The sequence below is a fragment of the Pipistrellus hanaki genome (assembly GCF_964339955.1).
Source record: "Pipistrellus hanaki genome assembly, chromosome: 15".
NCBI lineage: Eukaryota > Metazoa > Chordata > Mammalia > Chiroptera > Vespertilionidae > Pipistrellus > Pipistrellus hanaki.
The window spans coordinates 49,021,369-49,039,921 of record NC_140517.1 but is presented as its reverse complement, the minus strand read 5'-3'; the positions used below and the strand labels follow the sequence as shown (position 1 = coordinate 49,039,921).

The 18,553-nt window shown below is 49.0% G+C and overlaps 1 protein-coding gene across 1 annotated transcript; it reads left to right on the top strand.

Moving 5' to 3' along the window:
• On the top strand, positions 1–17,484 carry VSTM1 (V-set and transmembrane domain containing 1). The gene is made up of 12 exons (XM_084906196.1): positions 1–26; positions 114–399; positions 499–563; positions 2,285–2,320; positions 4,574–4,858; positions 6,665–6,949; positions 8,358–8,396; positions 15,363–15,455; positions 15,569–15,596; positions 16,560–16,582; positions 16,685–16,716; positions 17,202–17,484. Exons 3-12 carry the CDS (start codon positions 530–532, stop codon positions 17,328–17,330), a joined length of 984 nt encoding a protein of 327 aa, XP_084762322.1. The 5' UTR covers positions 1–26; positions 114–399; positions 499–529; the 3' UTR covers positions 17,331–17,484.
• The last annotated feature ends 1,069 nt before the right edge of the window (positions 17,485–18,553 follow it).

Genomic DNA, 18,553 nt, shown 5'->3' with positions numbered 1-18,553 from the left:
CGCACAGCGCGCTCTGGACTCCCAGAGTGAGCATGCGTGGAAGGCGGCCGGTGTTGGGGGGTGCGCATGCGCAGAGCGGGGTGGGCGGCTTGATGACCTCTGCTCGCCTGCAGGAGACCATGCGTCCTACTTTTGCTGCCCGCCCAGACTTGGCCCAAGTGCACCAGAAGAACTCTGTATACCACTTCCTATTTTGCTGTTTCTAAAAAAAAAAAAAAAAAGAAATGTCTCGCGCAGGACTTCAAAGGAGAAGAGCCAGACCTTGGGGTGGGCGGAGCCGTCGCCACACACCCCGGGTCTATGGGGAAGATGTTGTCATTGACGGCTTCTGGCTTCCTGAGTGGGTTGCGAGAAGGAAACTGCACACCAGGTGGTGTGCAGAACCGGAGGGTCATAACGGTACGTCTCCCCACACATCCTGGGGTTGGCTCGGTGGGCAGCTGGAGAGCTTGGGTCACCCCAAGCTCCCCCTTCTTTCTTTTAACTGTAAAACTGAAGCCGGGATCCTGGTCTGGGCGGAAGGGACGCTATGATCACAGGATTCCTGTCCCTGCTTTGCCTCGGTGAGTATCCAGGACCGAGAGGGATGGGGTTGGATCTGTGAGAAAATTCTTGGTGGAGAGGGTGGAGGAGGGGACATCATGGGAAACATGGCAAACACAGAAATGATTGATGACGTCTGCGTGTTGGATACAGGCCACCCGTCGGAGTTCTGTGGGCTGTGCACATGCCTGTATTCTAATATTAGCACAAGCTGATGAGGAACCCAAGGCTCAGAGTCTGTGGGGACCACGCCCTCTGTTTAGCCAGCTGAGAAATTCCACGCTCGGATGGGATCTCCAAACATGGACCCTCTAAACACCGCAGTCTTGCCATGAATGTTCCATTGGCGGATAGCAAGGGCAGGGTTCACAGGATGTGAGAAGCAATGGGTTTGGTTACAAAACAGAACTAGAGGGAAGAACAATGCCTGGGGATGGGGCTTAAAAAGAAAATTTCTGCCCTAGCTGGCTTGGCTCAGTGGATAGAGAGTTGGCCTGCAGACTGAAGGGTCCCCAGGGCTTGACTCAGGTCAAGGGCAGGTTACCTTAGTTGCAGGCTCCTCCCTTGCCTGGGCCCTGGTCCGGGCTCGTGCAGGGGACAACCAGTCCATGTGTTTCTCTCACATCGATGTTTCTCTCTGTCTTTCCCTCTCTCTCTAAAAATCAATGGGAAAATATCCTCAGGTGGAGATTAACAAAAAAATAAAAAAATAAGTAAACAAAGAAGAAAACTTCCTATTCTCGGCCTGGTTTTAATTGTCTTCCACTTTGAGCATAATGCAAACAGACCACAGCCTGCAAACAGAACGACCTGGATGATAACCTGGGGTTGGGCTCTCAACTTTGAACCGATAGCTCCACCTCCCGAGCCCCAGCACCTCCTGGGTGAGCTGGGTGTGTGGAGAGGATACCAGGACTTATCTGCCCCAGTTCCTTCCTCCTTCTGGGTATAGCCCTTCCCTGTGGGGTAATACTCCTCCCCCACCCACTTGAACTTCAGAGGCGGCTCTAGACACCATTCCCTGGACCTCCAGCTGTGGGGCAGAATAGCTGGGTAGTCAAGAGACTGACCTCACCCTCCCCATTTTCAGTTCCTGTACCACAAACTCTCTCCGTGTGGTGGAGGGAGAAAACTCTTTCTGACACACCATGATCAGATAACCATTGCAGCATGAAAGTGGTAAGGATAAACAATGCAACCCGAGAAAATCGTAGGTCAGGGTACAAAGATTTAAGAATCAAGGATTTCTAGGTGGCAAAAGAAGTCCTTATCATAAAAGCTTTGTTACAATCTCCAATGCAATCAATCTGAAAGCGTTCCTAGAAGGCTATCCAGAAACATAACTTCTGTTGAAGGACAAAGAATGGGATAAGAATTAAAGTTAAAAACAAACAAACAAACAAAAAATGCACAGGGAAATACTTGGAAGGAACACAGCCAATGTTTAACAAATTAGTCAAACCTGGCTGGCTTGGCTCAGTGGTTGAGCATCAATCTATAAACTAATAGATCACAGTTCTATTCCTGGTCAGGGCACACGCCTGGGTTGCAGGCTTGATCTCCAGTGGAGGGCATATAGGAAGCAGCTGATCAATGATTCTCTCTCATTGATGTTTCTACTCTCCCTTCCTCTCTGAAATTAATAAATATACATGGTTGTTTTTCTAATTAGCCAAGCATCTGTCTCATTTGTACTCCAAGACAACACATCATGTGTCTCTCATGAGGTTTTCTCTTCCAGGGCTCTGTCTGGGCTATGATGATGAGCACAAGAATGGTGAGTTGTCTTTCACATAAACTCTGTTTTTATATCCCAAGTCCCATGATTTTTAAAAAAAATATTTTCAAGTACAGTTGACATACAATATTACATTAGTTTCAGGTGTACAGTATAGTGATTAGACTTTTATATACCTTACTAGAGGCTCAGTGCATGAAATTCATGCATGGGCGGGGGTAGTCCCTCTGCCCAGCCTGCACCCTCTCCAATCTGGGACCCCTCAGGGGATGTCCAAATGCTGCAGAGATCAGGCCTAAACTGGAAGTCGGACATTCCTCTCACAATCCGGGACGGCTGGCTCCTAACCACTCACCAGTCTGCCTGCCTGATTGCTCCTAACTCCTCTGCCTGCCTGCCTGCCTGATCGCCCCTAACTGCCCTCCGCTGGTCTGATCGCCCCTAACTGCTCTCCCCTGCTAGCCTGATCGCCCCTAACCACCTTGGCCTCCCGCCACCATGGCTTTGTCCAGAAGGAAGGCAGGACAACCGAAAGATGTCTGGTCAACCCGCTCTAATTAGCATATTACCCTTTTATTATATGCATAGATAAAATGACCCCCCCCCCATAAGTCTAGTACCCACCTGGCACCATACACAGTTATTACAATATTACTGACTATATTCCCTGTGCTGTACTCTGCATCCCGGGGACTGTTGTGTGACTGCCAATTTGTACTTCTTTTTTTTTTTTTTTTTAAATATATTTTATTGATTTTTTACAGAGAGGAAAAGAGAGGGATAGAGAGTTAGAAACATCAATGAGAGAGAATCATCAATCAGCTGCCTCCTGCACACCCGCTCCTGGGGATATGCCCGCAAACCAAGGTACATGCCCTTGACCGGAATCGAACCCGGGACCCTTCAGTCCGCAGACCAATGCTCCATCCATTGAGCCAAACCGGTTTTGGCCAATTTGTACTTCTTAATACCTTCATCTTTTTCACCCAGTCCCCCAACACCTTCCCCTTTGACAGCTGTCAGTCTATTCTCTGAATCTATGAGTTTGTTTCTCTTTTGTTTGTTCATTTATTTTGTCTTTAGATTCTACATGTAAGTGAAATCGTATGGTATCTGTCTCTGTCTGCTTATTTCACTTAGCATCATACCCTCCAGGTCCACCCATGTTGTTGCAAATGGTAAGTTCTCATTCCTGTCCTTATGGTTGAGTCATATGACCTTTTCCCTTTAATCCTCTGAATTCTAAGAGAGTGTTCATGGTCATCAAGATAGAGTCAAGCCCTGATATGGCTCCATTAATTGTATGTCATCCTGTATATCAAAGACTTGCTGATTCAATCCCCAGTCAGGCACCTGCCCTAGTTATGGGCTCGATCCCCAGTGGGGAGTGTGCAGGAGGCAGCTGATCGATCTACTACTTTCACATTGATGTTTCTCTCCTTCTCCCTCTAAGAATCAATGATCTATTCCTAAAAAAAAAAAAAAAAAAAAAAAAAGATAGAGTTGCCCTAACCGGTTTGGCTCAATGCGTCGGCTTGGGGACTGAAAGGTCCCGGGCTTGATTCCGGTCAAGGACCTGTACCTTGGTTGCAGGCACATCCCCAGTGGGGGGTGTGCAGGAGGCAGCTGATCAATGTTTCTCTCTCATTGATATTTCTAACTCTCTATACCTCTCCCTTCCTCTCTGTAAAAAATAAATTTAGCCGAGACCGGTTTGGCTCAATGGATAGAGTGTCGGCTTGGGGACTAAAGGGTCCCGGGTTTGATTCCGGTCAAGGGCATGTACCTTGGATATGCAGGCATATCCCCAGTAGGGGGTGTGCAAGAGGCAGCTGATCGATGACTCTCTCTCATCGATGTTTCTATCTCTCTCCCTTCCTCTCTGTAAAAAATCAATAAAATATATTATAAATAAATAAATAAATTTAGCCAAAACCGTTTTGGCTCAATGGATAGAGCGTCGGCTTGGGGACTAAAAGGTCCTGGGTTCGATTCCGGTCAAGGGCATGTACCTTGGTTGTGGGCACATCCCCAGTGGGGTGTGTGCAAGAGGCAGCTGATCAATGACTCTCTCTCATCGATGTTTCTAACTCTCTATCTCTCTCCCTTCCTCTCTGTAAAAAATCAATAAAATATATTAAAAATAAAATAAAATAAATTTAAAAAGTAAAATATGATGGTTTAGCCACATGCTGTACACCTGAAACTAATCTAGCATATTGAATATAAACTGTAGTTGAAAAAATAAAATTAAAAAGATAAACAGTCTACCTAACCCTGAATCCTTTCCAGACACCCTCCCCAGGCCCTCGCTCCATGCCTTGCCAGGATCAGTGGTCGGACGCGGCGGGAACGTGACCCTGAAGTGCCAGGGTCCCTTGCAGAATGTGACGTTCCTGCTGGGGAAGTGGCAGGCCCCGGGGTACAGGCGGGAGCGGAGCTCAGCGGGACACGATGCCGAATTCCTCCTCATGCACCTGGGGCCCGAGCACGCCGGGAGGTACTTCTGTGCCTTCAAGACCGCGGGCTCCCACGCCTGGTCAGAGGAGAGCGAGCACCTGCACCTGGAGGTCACAGGTGAGCAGCCAGCCTGGGCTTCTCTCCTTGGAGCACATGCTCCCTGTCCTGTGAGGGGACCCGGCAGGGAAGAAGAAATCCAGGAAACAGACAGACAGGTGCCACACCCCGCGTGTGGGGAAATGGGGACATGGGAACTGAGTGTGGGGACGAGCCTGTCATCCATGATGTGGATGTGGGACAGTGTGTGTTTATTTTTAATTTTTAGTTATTTTTAAAAAAAATATATTTATATTAAAGGCCTGATGCACGAATTTGTGCAAGACTAGGCCTTCCTTCCCCAAGCTGCCAGCACCAGCTTCTCTCTGGCACCCGGGACCCAGGCTCCCCTGGCAGCCCTGGCTTTGTCTAGAACAGCGATTCTCAACCTGTGGGTCATGGCCCCTTTGGGGGTCGAACCACCCTTTCACAGGGGTCGCCCATGGCCATTGGAAAACACAGATATTTCATCACGATCCATAACAGTAGCAAAATTAGTTATGAAGTAGCAACGAAAATAATGTTATGGTTGGGGGGGGGGGTCACAACGTGAGGAACTGTATTAAAGGGTCGAGATATTAGGAATGTAGAGAACCACTGGTCTAGAAGGACATTCGGTCTAATTAGCATGTTTCTCTCTGATTTCAGAGAGAAAAGGAGAGAGAAAAAGAGATAGAAGCATCAAGGATGAGAGAGAATCGTCAATTGGCTGTCTCCTGCACACTCCCACTGGGATTGAGCCCACAACCTGGCCATATGCCCCGCCCAGGAATCAAACCATGACCTCCTAGTTCATAGGTTGATCTTCAACCATTGAGCCATGCTGGCCGGGCCGGGGTCTGCCTTCTCTCGTTGTCCTTGCAAAGATTAGCCCCGAACGCTGACCTTCAAATAGGTCTCTGGGCTGCTTTATCCCCAGGTCCTGTCCTCCTCCAGTTTCCAAGGGTCTGTGAGAAAATCAACATTTTATAGTGAGTAGCTATTAAACAACTGTAATTCCATTTCTCTTACATGCATGTCCCCCCATCAGGATCACTCCTAAATTCTTCCCTCATCATCATAAAGCCTGGAGTGACTCCAGGTCACAGTATGGCACTCTGATCCTATAGACAGAACTGAGTGTATTATTTTTGCTCCAATGAAAATGGGAATCCCAGAGCCATGATACATTGAAAAAGGAATTTTAAAAATCCAACTAAGCATCATGGCGGCAAAAGACATTCCTTGTGTTTGTCCCTCCCTTCAACAACAGAAATTCAGCATCCATCTACAAACAGACGTGTTTCCCATGCACCAAAGGGTTGCCGGTTCAATTCCCTGTCAGGGCATTTGCCCGGGTTGTGGGCTCAATCCCGGGTGGGGGGGTGTGCAGGAGGCAGCCGATCGATGTTGTACTCTCATATCGATGTTTCTCTCCTTCTCCCTCTAAGAATCAGTGAGCTATTCTTTAAAAAAAAAAAAAAAATTAAAGAGTCAAGTAAAATATATGATTGTCTAGCCCAGTGGTCGGCAAACTCATTAGTCAACAGAGCCAAATATCAACAGTACAGCGATTGAAATTTCTTTGGAGAGCCACATTTTTTTAAACTTAAACTTCCTCTAATGCCACTTCTTCAACATAGACTCGCCCAGGCCGTGGTATTTTGTGGAAGAACCACACTCAAGGGGCCAAAGAGCCGCATGTGGCTCGCGAGCCGCAGTTTGCCTACCACGGGTCTAGCCACATGTTGTTCACCTGAAACTAATCTAACATATTGAATATAAACTGTAGTTGAAAAAATAAAATTAAAAAGATAAACAGTCTGCCTAACCCTGAATTCTTTCCAGACACCCTCCCCAGGCCCTCGCTCCACGCCTTGCCGGGATCAGTGGTCGGACGCGGCGGGAACGTGACCCTGAAGTGCCAGGGTCCCTTGCAGAACGTGACGTTCCTGCTGGGGAAGTGGCAGGCCCCGGGGTACAGGCGGGAGCGGAGCTCAGCGGGACACGATACCGAATTCCTCCTCACGCACCTGGGGCCCGAGCACGCCGGGAGGTACTTCTGTGCCTACAAGACCGCGGGCTCCCACGCGTGGTCAGAGGAGAGCGAGCACCTGCACCTGGAGGTCACAGGTAAGCAGGCAGCCTGGGCTTCTCTCCTCGGAGTACGTGTTCCTTGTCTTGTGATAGTCCCGGCAGGGAAGAAGGAATCCAGGAAACAGACAAACAGGTGCCACACCTTGAAAGTGGGGAAATGGGGAAATGGGAACGGAGTGTGGGGATGAGCCTGTCATCCGGGCTCCTGAGTAGGTCTCAATGATCTGGATGTGGGGCAGTGTTTTATTTATTTTTTAAATATTTAGTTATTAATTTGAGAGAGAGAGAGAGGAGAGAGAGAGAGGGGGGGGGGGAGAAACTGATTTGTTTTTCCACGTATTTATGCATTCACTGGTTTATTCTTTTGTTTTTGTATTTTACTCTTTATTTTTAAAGAATAGTTTATTCTTACCCTAACTGCTTTGGCTCAGTGTATAGAGCGTCGGCCTGCAGATTCAAGGGTCCCAGGTTCTATTCCAGTCAAGGGGCATGTACCTTGGTTGCAGGCACATCCCCAGTGGGGGGTGTGCAGGAGGTAGCTGATCGATGTTTCTCTCTCATTGATGTTTCTGACTTCTATCCCTCTCCCTTTCTCTCTGTAAAAAAATCAATTATATATATATATATATATATATATATATATATATATATATAATTAAAAAGAATAGTTTATTCTTTAAAATATTAGAGAAAAGGAAGAGGGAGAGAGGGAGAGAGATAGAGAGAAACATCAGTGTGAGAGCTGCCTCCTGCATGCCCACTACATGAGATCAAGTCTATAACCCAGGCATGTGCCCTTGACCAGGAATTGAACCAGCAACCTCCGGGTACATGGAACGAGGCCCAACCAACTGAGCCACACCAGTCAGGGCCACTGGTTGGTTCTTGAATGTGCCCTGACTGGGGAGCAAACGTGTAACCCTGGTGTACCCAGATGATGCTCTGATCAGCTGAGCTACCTGGCCAGGGCAGTGGGACGGTATTAAAGCATCCTGAAAATGAACATATTCAATAGTTGGAAGTATCAACACTCCCTAATTTTATTTTTTTCATTTTTAAAAAATATAGTTTTATCTCTTTCAGAGAGGAATGGAAAGGGAGGGAGATATTGAAACATCAATGATGAGTTTCATTTGGTTACACAGCATCATCCCGATATGCCAAGGTTGTGGGTTCGATCCCCAGTCTGGGCACCCATGAATGCATAGATGGGTGAACAACAAGTCAGTGTTTTTTTTCTCTCTCTTTCTAAAAATCAATCAATTAAAATTGAAATAATCATATCAAACTCCAGGCGTATTAAGAGTAATACTGACCCTCATTCGGAGGCCCAGTGAGATTCTCTTCTTCTCTGCTTCCGGGCCTTTAGTAGAACATGAGCACTCACGCCCCCGAGATCGCCATGTCATCGCGATGACTGTGTTTTCTGCGTCCTGTTTTCTAGATAACCACGACAGACCTGGAGCTCCCTCAGCAAAAACAGGTAAGATGATTACAGGTGTTTTTTACCGATGATATCCGCCTCCCGAGGCAGGGGATCCCTGTTCATCGAAAGGCCCAGGGGGAACCGTAACGCACACTTTCTCATGCTTTGGGAGGAACTACTGCGTTTGGGGGGAGAAGACTTCTAAGCCGAAATCCTGGTGATTTAATACATCACGAGGTGCATTGTCTGCCAACTACATATATAAAAGCCTAAACAACCTTTACAGCCAGAGGACGGGATGGTAGCTATGATGCGCACTGACCACCAGGGGGCAGATGTTCAACGCAGGAGCTGCCCCATGATGGTCAGTATGCTCCCACAGCCAATCTCCCACAACTGGGACCTCCCAAGGTCCCTCCCCCTGGCCAACCAGCCTCCATCAGCCCCCATCAGACCCCATAGCTGGCCAAGGCCAAGGAACCCCTTCTGTGCACAAATTCGTGCACTGGGCCTCCATTCTTTCATAATGAAAAACTTTGGGTGAGTTTATGTGATTGGTTTGGGGCCCGGGATCAGGACCCAAAAAGTTGAGGTATTTTGGCGATATGTATGATCAAGGTCTCGATAACACTTGAAAGTTATCAACAATAGGGGAATATTAAATTCTTTTTCTCTGATGTTGCTTTTTCCATGAAGAATTGCCTAAGGTTCTGTCCTCAGGGATGCTTATAAAAATTAGGGCTTTGGGTAGTTTTATTGGTGGATTGATTTTTTAAAAGGAAGGGAGAGGGAGAGGAACGTCAGTTTAGTGTTCCATTAATGTATTCATTGGTTGATTCTTTTTTTAAAAAAATACATTTTTATTTATTTATTTATTTTTATTTTTTTTTTTTAATATATTTTATTGATTTTTTTTGCCCCCCTCCCTCCCTCCCACACATCCCCTCCTGCCCCAGAGTTTTGTGTCCATTGGTTGTACTTATATGCATGTATACAAGTCCTTCAGTTGATCTATTGTATTATCTCCCCCAGATCTTCCTCCCCGCTGCAATTTGACAGTCTACTTGTTGATATACTGTCTCTATATCTATCTTTTGGTTCATCAGTTTATAATGTTCTTTATTATCCACAAATGAGTGAGGTCATGTGGTGTTTCTCTTTCAAAGAGAAAGGGAGGGGAAGAGAAAGAAAGATAGAAAGAGAATCATGGATCAGCTGCCTCTTGCATGCCTGCTACTGAGGATCGAGCCCACAACCTGGGCATGTGCCTTTGACCTGAATTAAACCTGGGACCCGTCAGTCTGCAAGCTGGCGCTCTATGTCAAAGAATCCTGAGAAAGAACAAAGTAGGAGGTATCAACTTTGTTCCTCCTACTCGTGGGTAGAACTTAGAACAGGCTAGGGTACATTGGTTGATTCTTATATCTGCCCTGACCAGGGATTGAACCTACAACCTTGGAGTATGAGGATAATGCTCTAACCCAGTGATTGGCAAATTGTGGCTCGTGAGCCACAGGTGGCTCTTTGGCCCTTTGAGTGTGGCTCTTCCACAAAATACCAAGTCTATTTTGAAGAAGTGGCACTAGAAGAAGTTTAAGTTTGAAAAATGTGGCTCTCAAAAAAAAATTTCAATTGTTGGACTGTTGATATTTGGCTCTGTTGACTAATGAGTTTGCCAACCACTGCTCTAACCAACTGAGCTATCTGGCCAGGTCTTAGGTTCAATGCCGCCAGGAACAGGATGTGCAAGCGTCCTAGTTCCTCCTTCAACTAAGTTCTACCCACCAGTAGGCTTGCTGGGACGTGTGGTAACTCTGTGTTTAACTGTTGGAGGACCTGCCAGGCTGTTTGCCAAAGTGGCTGGGCCGTTTTACCTTCTCGCCATATACATGGCTCCCTCTACAGTATCTCCTGCCAACCCTCACTAATTTCCTTTCCTTGTATGATAGCCAGCCAAGTGGGTGTGCATGCCACTTCTTAACATGTACTTCCTGAGTTCATACTTAAAACACGACAATTCTTTTTTTTTTAATATATATTTTATTGATTTTTTACAGAGAGGAAGGGAGAGGGATAGAGTTAGAAACATCCATGATAGAGAAACACCGATCAGCTGCCTCCTGCACATCTCCCACTGAAGATATGCCTGCAACCAAGGTACATGCCCTAGAATGGAATCGAACCTGGGACCTTTCAGTCTGCAGGCCGACCCTCTATCCATTGAGCCAAACCAGTCAGGACCACAATTCTTTTTTATTCCTTTTTTTTTTTTTTTCTATCTACACTAGGGGTGTCGAACTCAATCAGAGAAGGGGCCAAAATCTAAAATCCAGCCTAAATCACGGGCCGAATGGTTTACTGAACAGTCATAAACTGACAATGTCATAAACTGACAGCGGAGTGCAGTGATGACAGCGCGGTGCAGGCCACATTGCAAGGCCTGGCGGGCTGGATTTGGCCCGCGGGCCTTGTGTTTGACACATGTGATCTACACTAATAAAAGAGGAACATGCAAATTGGCCACCACTCCACTATGCCCACCAGCAAATCAGAGCAAGTATGCAAATTAACCCAACAAAGATGGTGGTTAATTTGCATACACTGGGCGCGGAGGGAAGACTGATGACAGTGTACAAGGAAGAGGGAGGGAAAGCAAGGGGAAGTGGCAGCTGGGAGGGAAGCCCAATTCTTGCAGGAATCTTCCTGCAATGGGCCTCCAGTCTACAATAATGGGAGGTTAGCATTTTATTGGTTTACTGGTTTATCCTCACCCGAGGATATTTGCCCATTGAGTTTTGGAAAGAGTGGAAGAGAGAGAGAGAGAGAGAAACATTGATGTGAGAGAGACACACATCGATCTGTTGTCTCCTGCACGAGCTCCAACAAGGACCCGGGTCTGGAAGGAGCCTGCAACCGAGGTACATGCCCCTGACCGGAATCGAACCTGGAACGCTTCAGTCTACAGGCTGATGCTCTCTCCGCTGAGTCACACCAGCCACAGCTGAACCACTACAATTCTAAACAGAGTAACAGATCTTTAAGCACAGATATGATGCCCACAGCCTGGGTATGCCTGCCTGGAGGCTGCCCGAAGGGACTCTGCGCTCCCATCCTTGCAGACCGATAAGGAATTTCACCACGTCACTGGGACACAAGGCCAGCTTTCTGCCTCGGGCCTGTCACTTCCTTTCCGGTGCCTGTGCCACACTCTGTCCCATCGCTCCATCAGGTCGCTCCAGCTGCATAGACTCTCTGTCATTCACTTCGGCCGTTAGTGCAATTCCACCAGGATGTGTGGACATCTCGGGGCAAACCCAGCGCATCGGGCTGCAGGGCCCCCGGAAGGGGACAATTTTGCAATACTCTGCTTCTCGTTTCTAGCACGTTGCTCAGTGAGAGGAACTGCAGGCTGCAGGGGGGGGGGGGGAGAGAAGAAAAAGGATAAGCAGGGCCGATGTTTCTCTGCTTCCATCCAGGACCCAGGAACAACTAGCTGTTCCTGCCCGTGTGCCTACAGCCACACGGACGCCCTGGTAGAATCGTCGCTTTTGAGGGTCTCCTGGGTTCGGTGCCACCAGAAGCAAACCCTTAAATATGATGGCAAAAGTGATATTGGGCCGGGACTGGTTTGGCGCAATGGATAGAGAGTCAGCTTGGGGACTGAAGGGTCCCAGGTTCGATTCCGGTCAAGGGCATGTACCTTGCTTGCGGGCATATTCCCAGTAGGGGGTGTGCAAGAGGCAGCTGATCGATGACACTCTCTCATCGATGTTTCTAACTCTCTATCTCTCTCCCTTCCTCTCTGTATAAAATCAATAAAATATATATTTTTTTAAAAAGTGATATTGGGAGCAGGGAAGGGGGATTTGGAGGGAAAGAGGCAAAGCAACGGTGGGATGTGTCCGTCCCTCTGCTCAGTCCCACAAGAAAGCACAGGAGACAGAAAGGCACAAGCACCAGAGGCCAGGGAGTGAGACTAGTCCTTGCTAAAGGGGTGGCCTTGCTCTGGCTGGTGTGGGTCCGTGGTTAGAGCACCAGCCCTCGCACCGAAGGGCGTGGTCAAGGGCATGTATCTGTGTTGACTCCTGGTCAAGAGCACGTACCTGGGTTGCTGGTTCGATCCCTGGACCAGGTCGGGGCACATGCAGGAGGCCACGGATTGATGTGTCTCTCACATTGATGTTTCTCTCTCTCTTTCCCTTCCTCCCTTCCACTCTCTAAAAATTATTGGGAAAATATCCTCAGGTGAGGTTTTAAGGGAGGGAGGGAGGAAAAGAGGGGGGGGGAAGGAAAAGGAAAGAAGAAAGATGGAAAGGGAAGGGAGGGAGGGACCTCTAGGCACATAAATGCCAAGGCGTTTGGGATCCTTCCAGATGCAAATGTTCACGTAGGAAGGGGAAAGAGGCGTGATCTGTGGTGTGTGAAAATGGCAAACAGTCAGGGAACATGGGTGAGGGAACGACAACAGCATCTGTCACGGAGGGAGGTGGGTGCAGGCGGGACCCTGGGTGGGACCCCGCACCGGCAGGCAGACCCCCCACCGGGTGCTGGAGCCAGCACTCGCCATGGTTTCTCCTCTCTCCACCTTAGCAGTCTTACCTCCCTCAGCTTTATGGAGGCATAACTGACAATAAAATGTTAGGATATTTAATGTGATATAAGCATACGTTGTGAAAGGGTTTCCCCCATGGAGCTCATGAACACATTTCTCACCTCATATATTTTCCTCCTTTCCCCCCGCCCCCACCTTGGGTGAGAATGCTCAATACCTACTGTCTTCTTTTTTTTTTTTTAATATATTTTTATTGATTTCAGAGAGGAAGGAAGAGATAGAGAGAGAGAAACATCCATGAGGAGAGAGAATCATGGATCGGCTGCCTCCTGCAAATCCCCCACTGGGGATCAAGCCCACAACCCAGGCATGTGCCCTTGACCAGAATCAAATCTGGGATCTTTCAGTTCCCATACCAATGCTCTATCCACTGAGCCACACTGGCTAGGGCCTACTGTCTTAAAAGGGAGGTGGGGGAAGGTAGGAGAGGGTTGGGGGGGGTGAGTGGTGATGGAAGGAGGCTTGCCTTGGGGTAGTGCATACACAATATAATATACCACACAGGTGGTGTGCTGCAGAATTGTACACCCGAAACCTGTATCATCTGTGAACCACTGTCACCCCAACAGTTGAGCATTGACCTCTGAGCCAGGAGGTCACAGTTCGTCAGGCATATGGTTGCACAGAGATGATGTTTGAACTAAGTCTTGAACAGCACGAAGGCACCCACGGAATGTCGGATGAGCTACAGAGAGAAGGGTCGGCAGAGCAATTGCAGCCACAGAAAGTGTGGGTATAACGGTCCCAGTGAGGCACACGCCTGGGCTGTGGGCTTGGTCCCCAGTAGGGGGCGTGCAGGAGGCAGCCAATCAATGATACTTTCTCATCATTGATGTTTCTCTCTCTCTCTCTCTCTCTCTCTCTCTCTCTCTCTCTCTCTCTCTCTCTCTCTCTCTCTCTCTCTTTCCCTTTCTCTCTGAAATCAATAAAAAATATATTTTAGCCCTAGCTGGTTTGGCTCAGCGGATAGAGCTTCATCTGTGAACTAAAGGGTCCTGGGTTTCATTCTGGTCAAGGGCACATGCCCGGGTTTCAGGCTCAATCCCCAGCAGGGGGCATGCAGGAGGCAGCCGATCAATGATTCTCTCTCATCGATGTCTCAATCTCTCTCTTGCTCTCCCTTCCTCTCTGAAATCAATAAAAATATTTTTTAAATATCCTAATAAAGAGGAGGTATGCTAATTGACCCTCACGGTGTTACAAAGATGGCAGCACCAACAGCCAATAAGGAGGGAATATGCTAATTGACTGCCCCACCTGCAAAGATGGTGGCACCCACAGCCACAAGATGGCAGCACCCAATCCCCCTCAGTCCACCAGGGCGCCTGCCTTGAGTCCCCCAGTCTCCTCCACCCCCCCCACCCCCACCCCAGCCACCCAGGGCGGGCCTGAGGCACAGGTAAGCCTCATATGGCAGCTGCCAAGCTGCCTAGGGCCGCCTGAGGCTCAGGTAACCAGGGCCGCCTGAGGCTTGCGCTGCGGGCAGTGGCAGCAGCAGAGGTGTGATGGGGACCTCGCCTCCCCCTGATCACGGGGTTGCCTCCCTCCCCTGAGGGCTCCTGGACTGTGAGAGGGGGCAGGCTGGGCTGAGGGACCCCCACTCCAGTGCATGAATTTTCATGCACTGGGCCTCGAGTCCTATCTAATAAAAAAAGAACCATGCACATTGGCTGTACCTCTGCTATGCCCACAAGCCACGCCTGCCAGCCAATCAGGAGCGAGTTTGCAAATTAACCCAACGAAGATGGCAGTTAATCTGCATATCCAGGCACAGAGCAAAGACTGAAGACGGTGTGGAAGGAAGCCAAGCGCTGCAGAAGGGAGCAGAGCTGCAGAGGAGCATGCCGGTGGCGGAGAAGGGAGGGAAGCAGGCGGGGCAGTGAAGACAGCTGTAGGAAGCCCTATTCTTTTTTTCTTTTTTTTTTTTAAATATATTTTATTGATTTTGTACAGAGAGGAAGGGAGAGAGATAGAGAGTTAGAAACATCGATGAGAAAGAGTCATTGATCAGCTGCCTCTTGCACACCCACTACTGGGGATATGTCCACAACCAAGGAACATGCCCTTGACCGGAATCGAACCCGGGACCCCTCAGTCCCCAAGCCGACGCTCTATCCATTGAGCCATACCGGTTTCGGCGGAAGCCCTATCCTTGCAGGAATCTTCCTGCACCGGGCCTCTAGTATATATTGTATATATATATGTGTATCACCTGGACAAAGTTAAAAGTACTGAGTACATGTCCAGCCTCATTGGGGAAGCATGTTCCCAGGACGTGGCTCCACCTGGCGCCCTGAGTTCAAGCTGATGGTAATTAAAGAAATGCCCAAGTGCCTTCCCAGGCGCTGTCTACACCTGCCTCCTCTTACCTGGTCTCTGAAACCGGCCCTGACCCGCTCCTGTCCCCCCAGACAGCAGGGTCATCTTCGTCACCGCCTTCAGCTGCCTCGCCATCTTCCTCCTCTTCCCCACGGTCTTCCTCATCTACCGGCGCAGTCAGAGTGGTGAGTCCAGGGAAGCGCCCGTTGAAACCGCTGGGGAAGGGGAGCGAAGGGGAGGAGTCGCTCATCAGATTAAATCCCTCCCCCTACCCCGTGTTTTGTTTTTGTTTTTGCAGGCTCATCCCATGAGGAATCCACCAAGAGGTAGATATACCTGCAAGTCGCACACTCCTTCCTTCAGAGACTCCACCACACAGACCCCAGGGCTCATGCCCAGCCCCACCGCGTCCCCCCCTCGCAACTCCCTCTCCCCGTCTGTGCTGCGACCTTCCTCCGCGCCTCTCCAACATCCTTCCCAAAATCTCCATAGCCTATATTTTATTTTTTTTTAAATATATTTTATTTATTTTTTACAGAGAAGAAGGGAGAGAGATAGAGAGCTAGAAACGTCGATGAGAGAGAAACATCGACCAGCTGCCTCTTGCACACCCCCTACTGGGGATGTGCCCGCAACCAATGTACATGCCCTTGACCGGAATCGAACCTGGGACCTTTCAGTCCGCAGACTGATGCTTTACCACTGAGCCAAACCGGTTTCGGCACCTATATTTTATTTATCTTTTGTGAATCCTCACCCGAGGACATTTTCCCACTGATTTTTAGGGAGAGTGGGAGAGAGAGGGAGAGACGGAGAGAAGACATCGATGTGAGAGAAACACATCGACTGATTGCCTCCTGCACGAGCCCTATCAAGGCCCCGGCCGGGGAGGAGCCTGCCACCAAGTACATGCCCTTGACTGGAATCAAACCCGGGACCCTTTGGTCTGCAGGCCGATGCTCTATCCACGGAGCCACACCGGTCACTGCCATATCCCATACTTTATTTTTTTTTTAAATGTATTGATTTTTACAGAGAGGAAGGGAGAGGGATAGAGAGTTAGAAACATAGATGAGAGAGACGCATTGATCAGCTGCCTCCTGCACACCCTCCATTGGGGATGTGCGCACAACAAAGGGACAGGCCCTTGACCGGAATCGAACCTGGGACCTTTTGGTCCGCAGGCCGACGCTCTGTCCACTAGCCACACCGGTCAGGGCCATAGCCCATACTTTAATGTATGTTTCTCTCTCTCTCTCTCTCTCTCTCTCTCTCTCTCTCTCAACTAGTCATCCGGAGCAAGAGGACTCAGGTAAGTGATAGCAGGACCCAGGAGAGAGTCTCTGAATAGAAAGAGGACGGTTGGACTCCTGCGGCTGAGAACTGAGTCTGTGTTTTTTCCCCTCGAGTGCAGATCTGTCCCAGCAGGAAAGCTCATCGCTCTCGGTGAGTTCTCCCCACCGGAATTCCCCAGCAGCGCCCTCAGCCCTGGCTGCCCTGCCTGCCTCCTGGCTCAGCCCTTGCTCTGGCTCCAAGGGTGCCCCGACTCCCATTTAGGAGGCCAGTGAGCATCGCGTTTAAAAACATGTGCTTTTCCCTGGCCCGGTGGCTCAACTGCTAAGAGGGTCTTCCTGTACATCAAGAAGTTGTGGGTTCGCCCTGACCAGTGTGGCTCAGTGGATGGAGCGTCGGCCTGCGGACTGAAGGGTCCCAGGTTCGATTCTGGTCAAGGGCATGTACCTTGGTTGCAGGCACATCTCCAGTGGGAGGTGTGCAGGAGGCAGCTGATCGATGTTTCTCTCTCATCGATGTTTCTAACTCTTTCTTCCTCTCTGTAAAAAAATCAATAAAATGTATTTTTAAATCAATAAAATCAATAAAAAATATATATATTTTAAAAAGCAGTAAATGCCCATCTCTTTTCTCCGAAGACGGAAGACCCCCAGGAGGGGCCGGGTGCTGATGGAAAACGGAAGACACCGTCTGAGGCAGCGGCGGCAGCTTCGGTCCCGGCCGAGGAGCCCCCGGGAGCCTGTGACTGCGCCGCGGTGAACGTGTAGGAGGCCGGCCGGCCGGGGCCTGGAGGAAGGACTGCTCCCCGGGGGAGGAGGGGCTGGGGGTCAGGTGGCTGAGACGACTGGACATACAGAAACCCTCGTCATTCTGTATCCTCGGCCATAATCTATAGTAATAAAATTAAGTTTTTGGTTTGTTGTTTTTGTGTTTTGTTTTGTTTTTTTAAATGTTTCTATTTATTTGAGAGAGAGAGGACGGGAGAAGGAGAAACATCCATCGGCTGCCTCCGCACGCCCCCTACTAGGGATCCAGCCCACAACCCGGGCATGAGCCCGGAACGGAACCTGCCACCTCTTGGTGCACAGGACAAGGCTCCACCAGCTGAGCCACACTGACTTAGGAGTAAACTCTGCCTTCCGCCGTACCCCCCTTCCATCCTCCCCTTCCATTCCCCCCTTCCATCCCACTCGGAGAGGGAAAACCATAGCTAAGGCGGTTTCACCTGTTACGTTGCCACCAGGGGGTACCTGTTTCCACTTCCCCTGCTTCCTTGCCAACTCATAAGTTGTATTCAGCTTCATCATTTGTTGTTGTTAATCCTCACACGAAGGTATCTTCCCCCCATTGATTGTCAGAGAGAGAGTAAAAGGGAGGAGAGGTGGAGAGAGAGAGAGAGAGAGAGAGAGAGAGAGAGAGAGAGAGAGAGAGAGAGAGAGAGAGAGAGAACATTCATGTGAGAGAGACATGGATTGGTTGCCTCCCACATGCACCCACGCCGGGAATGTGCCCTGGGTCGGAATCAAACTTGGGCCCCTTCAGTCCATGGGGGAAAACTCTATCCCCTGAGCCATACCAGCCAGGGCTGTATGTTCATTCTTTTTGTACCTTTTACTTTTTATTTTTAAATGCATATTTTATTGATTTTTTTTTTTTTTTTTTTTTTTTTTTTTTTTTTTTTTTACAGAGAGGAAGGGAGGGGAATAGAGAATTAGAAACATCGATGAGAGAGAAACATTGATCAGCTGCCTCCTGCACACCCCCCACTGGGGATGTGCCCACAACCAAGGTACATGCCCTTGACCGGAAATGAACCTGGGACCCTTCAGTCCACAGGCCGACGCTCTATCCACCGAGCCAAACCGGTGAGGGTTCTTTCTGTTCCTCAGAGTAATTCATCCTTTATACTCGGAGGGAGTTCTCTGTGTCTTGAGTAGCTTTAGATGAGAAATATATTCTTCTGTTTGTTCCTCTAAATCAGTGGTTCTCA